The sequence below is a fragment of the Physella acuta genome, unplaced genomic scaffold (genome assembly GCF_028476545.2).
Source record: "Physella acuta isolate Inbredline_101_S28 unplaced genomic scaffold, ASM2847654v3 ptg001810l, whole genome shotgun sequence".
Lineage (NCBI taxonomy): Eukaryota > Metazoa > Mollusca > Gastropoda > Physidae > Physella > Physella acuta.
The window spans coordinates 371862-379333 of NW_026733320.1; the positions used below are offsets into that span (position 1 = coordinate 371862).

At 28.2% G+C, this 7472-nt stretch overlaps 1 protein-coding gene across 3 annotated transcripts; it reads right to left on the bottom strand.

Annotated features, from left to right (window-relative positions):
* Positions 1 to 3381: 3381 nt before the first annotated feature.
* LOC131930629 (uncharacterized) lies at positions 3382 to 6889 on the bottom strand. Of its 3 annotated transcripts, none has more exons than XM_059287201.1 (3): positions 6827 to 6889; positions 6393 to 6495; positions 3382 to 5679 (listed from the first exon to the last, which is right to left on the bottom strand). In XM_059287201.1, exon 3 carries the CDS (start codon positions 5665 to 5667, stop codon positions 4603 to 4605), a length of 1065 nt encoding a protein of 354 aa, XP_059143184.1. In that variant the 5' UTR covers positions 5668 to 5679; positions 6393 to 6495; positions 6827 to 6889; the 3' UTR covers positions 3382 to 4602. The 3 variants fall into 3 exon arrangements, with proteins under 3 accessions (XP_059143184.1, XP_059143185.1, XP_059143187.1); XM_059287202.1 differs by having other exon boundaries at positions 6810 to 6889; XM_059287204.1 differs by having other exon boundaries at positions 6393 to 6477; positions 6827 to 6876.
* Positions 6890 to 7472: the final 583 nt, after the last annotated feature.

The following is a 7472-nucleotide window of genomic DNA, read 5'->3' on the forward strand; positions in this document are numbered from 1 at the left end:
CAATAGCATATTATTAACAACATAAGCGTTCAAATCTTTGGGTTTTTGAATATTTTCGTGAAAATTTTTCGCACATCAAAGTTTTGTCGACATATCCTTATTATTCTATTTTATATATCTATATATATATCTATATATCTCTATATATCTATATATCTATATATCTATATATATCTATATATCTATATATCTATATATCTATATATCTATATATCTATATATCTATATATCTATATATCTATATATCTATATATCTATATATCTATATATCTATATATCTATATATCTATATATCTATATATCTATATATCTATATATCTATATATCTATATATCTATATATCTATATATCTATATATCTATATATCTATATATCTATATATCTATATATCTATATATCTATATATCTATATATCTATATATCTATATATCTATATATCTATATATCTATATATCATATATCTATATATCTATATATCTATATCTATATCTATATCTATATCTATATCTATATCTATATCTATATCTATATCTATATCTATATCTATATCTATATCTATATCTATATCTATATCTATATCTATATCTATATCTATATCTATATCTATATCTATATCTATATCTATATCTATATCTATATCTATATCTATATCTATATCTATATCTATATCTATATCTATATCTATATCTATATCTATATCTATATCTATATCTATATCTATATCTATATCTATATCTATATCTATATCTATATCTATATCTATATCTATATCTATATCTATATCTATATCTATATCTATATCTATATCTATATCTATATCTATATCTATATCTATATCTATATCTATATCTATATCTATATCTATATCTATATCTATATCTATATCTATATCTATATCTATATCTATATCTATATCTATATCTATATCTATATCTATATCTATATCTATATCTATATCTATATCTATATCTATATCTATATCTATATCTATATCTATATCTATATCTATATCTATATCTATATCTATATCTATATCTATATCTATATCTATATCTATATCTATATCTATATCTATATCTATATCTATATCTATATCTATATCTATATCTATATCTATATCTATATCTATATCTATATCTATATCTATATCTATATCTATATCTATATCTATATCTATATCTATATCTATATCTATATCTATATCTATATCTATATCTATATCTATATCTATATCTATATCTATATCTATATCTATATCTATATCTATATCTATATCTATATCTATATCTATATCTATATCTATATCTATATCTATATCTATATCTATATCTATATCTATATCTATATCTATATCTATATCTATATCTATATCTATATCTATATCTATATCTATATCTATATCTATATCTATATCTATATCTATATCTATATCTATATCTATATCTATATCTATATCTATATCTATATCTATATCTATATCTATATCTATATCTATATCTATATCTATATCTATATCTATATCTATATCTATATCTATATCTATATCTATATCTATATCTATATCTATATCTATATCTATATCTATATCTATATCTATATCTATATCTATATCTATATCTATATCTATATCTATATCTATATCTATATCTATATCTATATCTATATCTATATCTATATCTATATCTATATCTATATCTATATCTATATCTATATCTATATCTATATCTATATCTATATCTATATCTATATCTATATCTATATCTATATCTATATCTATATCTATATCTATATCTATATCTATATCTATATCTATATCTATATCTATATCTATATCTATATCTATATCTATATCTATATCTATATCTATATCTATATCTATATCTATATCTATATCTATATCTATATCTATATCTATATCTATATCTATATCTATATCTATATCTATATCTATATCTATATCTATATCTATATCTATATCTATATCTATATCTATATCTATATCTATATCTATATCTATATCTATATCTATATCTATATCTATATCTATATCTATATCTATATCTATATCTATATCTATATCTATATCTATATCTATATCTATATCTATATCTATATCTATATCTATATCTATATCTATATCTATATCTATATCTATATCTATATCTATATCTATATCTATATCTATATCTATATCTATATCTATATCTATATCTATATCTATATCTATATCTATATCTATATCTATATCTATATCTATATCTATATCTATATCTATATCTATATCTATATCTATATCTATATCTATATCTATATCTATATCTATATCTATATCTATATCTATATCTATATCTATATCTATATCTATATCTATATCTATATCTATATCTATATCTATATCTATATCTATATCTATATCTATATCTATATCTATATCTATATCTATATCTATATCTATATCTATATCTATATCTATATCTATATCTATATCTATATCTATATCTATATCTATATCTATATCTATATCTATATCTATATCTATATCTATATCTATATCTATATCTATATCTATATCTATATCTATATCTATATCTATATCTATATCTATATCTATATCTATATCTATATCTATATCTATATCTATATCTATATCTATATCTATATCTATATCTATATCTATATCTATATCTATATCTATATCTATATCTATATCTATATCTATATCTATATCTATATCTATATCTATATCTATATCTATATCTATATCTATATCTATATCTATATCTATATCTATATCTATATCTATATCTATATCTATATCTATATCTATATCTATATCTATATCTATATCTATATCTATATCTATATCTATATCTATATCTATATCTATATCTATATCTATATCTATATCTATATCTATATCTATATCTATATCTATATCTATATCTATATCTATCTCTATATATATATATATATGTATATATATATATATATATATATATATATATATATATATAATCTGTATATGGATGTGTCTGCGCATGTGTAGACATGTGTTGTCAGTAGCGTGAACTCGTACATGTGCGCGCGCGGAGACACACACACACACAAGCTCTCGCGCAACCATTACACACACTGACACGCACTATTGATTTTCGCACAGATGTGACACAACTGTTACATACAGTGCTCATTTTCCTAGAATACCCTCAACACCGTGTGTACTGCATATCGCCTAACTCAAAACCTATAGTGCGTCTTTAGATTTTGTAGCTAAACTAGATCCATAATGAATTCCCTCGTGCCGATGCGCACTAGTGTGTGTCATAAAACTAAATAAAAACAAATATTCTTAAAATCACAAAATATTTATTTTTCAGAAAAAGCTAATAATTACACGATAAGAACAACTTTGAAAGATTGAATAATGTAAAAACATCAATTCACTATACTGTAATTTTTTACAACTAGTATTGGGGTTATGCATTTATTTAAAAAGTGAAAATAACAATTTGTAAAAAAAAAAAATTAGATTACAAGATTGACATTATAGGAAGAAAAGTCAAACAGTTCACTTAATAATCAAACATACTGTCTATTGATGTAATTTAATCTTTTTTTCAATCACACCCCCTTATTATGACAATCGAACAATACTGTTCTTATATGAGCATTCCATTGCCTACAAATATCAAATTAATTTGTAGTTTGTTCATTCTTTTATTCTTTAAATGGGTGATGTGTTGGTATGTTATGTACTTTAATGCGATAACTCGTCACAACAAAACGAAGTGATACAACATTCTTGAGATATGAGAAACTGTTTAGTTCTATTACAGTACCGAGAAGTTTGGTGTGATATACACTAATGTAGTGTAACACAATGTAGCGTGATATACAGCAGTATGATGCACAGACGTGTGATATACTGTAGTGTGATATACGGTCGTGTGATACACAATCGTACGCTTCAAGCAAGCTCGCATGCCGTTTGGGTTTTATCAACCTGTTCACTGTGCAGTAGCCAGTAACACATCACTGGATCCTAAGTAGGTCAGTTGTCTTAATCAGAAAACACGAATAAGCCTATCACTATATTTTCAGTGTGCACGGACAAAGAAAATAGGGGCTACTGTGTGCAGGGGTGGACTGGCTCACCGGTTTACCTGGAAAAATTCAGTTGGGCCCCCAGGAAAAAATGTCGATGGGCCACCATGAACGGTGCTGTAATAGTCCTATAAGAAATGATTGGTTTTTTAAAATTGGTTGTAAATTACATTTTCTTCATGCCACGGCGTAGAATTCAGGCTTTTATAGAGAAAAAAAATGCACAATTATATTTTTTTTCTGGGGTTGGGGCCCCTTTTAAAATTTACCGAGAATCTCTCACAGCCAGCCACCACTAACTATGAGTCAGTCTGCTTTTGAAACTACATACATTTTAGCAGTCTTGAATGATGGAGAAACATATCCACAACACTACAATTTGTTTTGTTTTATGTGAGTCCTTGTTTTTTTTTTTAAAGTAATTTTCTTTAGTTTTAGTTTCTAGTTTTAGGTTTTAGTCATTTTTTGAAGGAGTTGTTGATTAATAATAATTGGTAATCAAAGAATATGGCACCATGAGTCTTTTTGTTTCAAAAATATATTTCTACAACTCAATTTGATGGTATTTACGACCAGTGAAGTGACAACAGGATTTTGTAGTTCGATGAGCTGAGAGTATATGTTTGAAAGATAGTTGACTGTGAAGTCCATCTTGAGTATGTCGTTACAGAGCTTTTCACATTGTTTTTCCAAATCTTTCAAGAGATTTGTTCCTTTAGCTTTTTCCTTGATTTCCTTGTACAGCCCAGTAGCCTGGAGTTCCAGCTTTAGCATGAATTCTTGAGTAAATATTCTGTTGTCGTCAATACCACATTGTATGTCATACATCAGTAGTGAGATTTTTCGTTGGATTTCGGCACTTAGAGTAGGAAGCTGGTATTTTAGAATCAATCTTTCTCGTTCAAGATAACAAGCTTGAAAGCGATCGCTAGTGTAGCGTCCCCTTCTAGTGAGCTGCGATGCTAAATTTAGAAGTTCTTCTACCGCTGCTTGACGCTTTGCGCTATACTTCTCGTCTTTTCTGTTGTAGAACAGGATAACCCTGAAATTACATTCATCAAATAAAGGTTTGATAGGGTCCTTCTGTTCTCTGCACCATTGTTTAAAGGAAATGGAATTCTCTTCTTCGAATGTATCTCCGTTTGTTATTATAACAATACAATTTTCTCTAATAAAATTTGGCCCGTACACCGTTTTTAATAAGTCTATAGCCTTTTTTTCTTCACTAGTAAAGCGATTGCCGTATTTCAGAACAATCAACATGGCATCAAATCCCTCAGGGCAAACGCTCATTATCATCGGGAGGTTTTCCGCGATGTTCTGGACCTCTTGCGTGTCGTTCGTATCCATCAACCCCGGGGTGTCCACCACTTTAATTTCTGCATCACTGCGTCGTCTGTACCTGCAGACAGTCAGCTGGGTGCATGCGTGCGCATTGCCAGATTTAAAAAAGGCGTCGTATCCTAAAATTGTGTTGCCGGTTGAGCTTTTGCCATTTCCGGTTTTTCCGAGTAGAGCGAATGTATATTTTTTTATAACATCTGAGGATGCGTCGGAAGCCATGCTTGTATGTCACTGAAACATATCAAATAATAATTAACCATTGCTGACGGCAAAACTCGTGGCTGCTAACCCGAAAGTCTCGAGTTCGGATCCCGAGTGTAAGGCCGTAGGACACTCATGCGAGTCTACCAAGCTCTGATAAACACTTAAATCACAGGAAAAACTAACGCGGCTGATCACACTATCCTTGAATCTGCCGTGGTAATTAGAACTGATCAACTCTACTTCATCTGCCCCATGTGTCGAACCCAACAAGTAAGCGTATTAAGGTTTCACCTGTTAGATGGTTTTATTAATTAATTATTTAAAAAAAAATAGAAATATTTTAAATTAAAAAATTGGCAACTTTGAGAACTGTTATCTCTCCAATTTGATGGTATTGTCCGGTGCAGTCCTAACTCCTATCCCAGCTCGAGTTTTTTTTTAATTAAAATTTTTTTTTTTACATCACACAACCAACTCGTACTTTCATTTTCAGCATTTTAAAATCGTTCTAATTTGAAAAAGACGATTATACGAATACGGTGATAAAGGCTGAGTGTTTTGCGTTAAGTAGTTCCGATAAATTGTTTATCACTGGCTAAAAGCCGCTATATAGACAACTAATGTATAACTACTAGTTAAAATGCTAATGTGGCTCTCACACTTTTTACCATCCCCTCATTGTCACAAAAGCACGGCACCACCACTCACGACTATGACGTCATCAACGGACAGTCCCTTACCTGTAGATTTATTTCTTCCAATTAATGTTCAGTCACAGAAATACACAGATGTGTAACGTTGTTGTCGGATTCTAAAGTACACAACCTACATCGACACAGATTACTGTAAGAAAATATTTCACCATTTATCCAGATACAAATTTTGTTTTTTTAATTTGCAAAGTTAGTTTACTGATTATGTATTTATTTTAAAATCCACCTTTCGCTGATGTTGTATAGTATTGTAGCCAAGCTTCTAGATATATTTTATTTGTAGTCATGTTAATAATAATAGCATCAATATATAGATCTATATGTCTACTGGTCTATAATTTATAGGTTCATAAATCATTTAGATTTAGAGTTTCAATTAGCTATCTGCAAAATAAAAGCAATAACAAAATCCCTTCAAATACTTAAGTAAAATAAAAACATTACATTTGAAAACCACAAACCACATTAAAAATGAAGTTAGGAAAACAACTCTTTCTCTCTCTCTAACACAGTTGACAATACTGAAACTGGTCACTATGTCAATAATAGGAATTCCGTCAGCGATTTTCTCGAAAAATGTAAGTAGGTCAAGGTATTACTGCGCTGATGTACATGCCGTTTATGAAATCCCGATTGAGCTATTTATACATTTGTTTGATAACCAATAGAGAAACTGTTTCTAAGTATTTTTTTTTCCCTACGCTATTGGATTTAATAATTAATTGGCTTACATTTTGTGCATTAATGTACGAGCCCAGACATATTTGTTTCACTTATCCAGTATGACATAGGGGTCGCCCATAAATGACGTCACACTCGTAGGGGGGAGGGGGTCCGTAATTTTGTGACGTGTGATGAGGGGGAGGGGGTGGTTCAGATGATGTGTCGTCACATTTTTGCATTATAAAAAAGTAATGTTAGAAAACGAATTTTAGCCGTTATTTCGCGTTTTAGAAAACGGTTTTAATAAATTATAATAGGAATTGATTAAGATACTCTATGTTGACAGAGTTCAGAAAAGATTTTGGAAAAATATCAATGTTTTAAGAAAAATTCAACTGCAATTTTGAGGGGGGGGGGGGGGGGGGTTGTAGGCTGAGGTGTAAC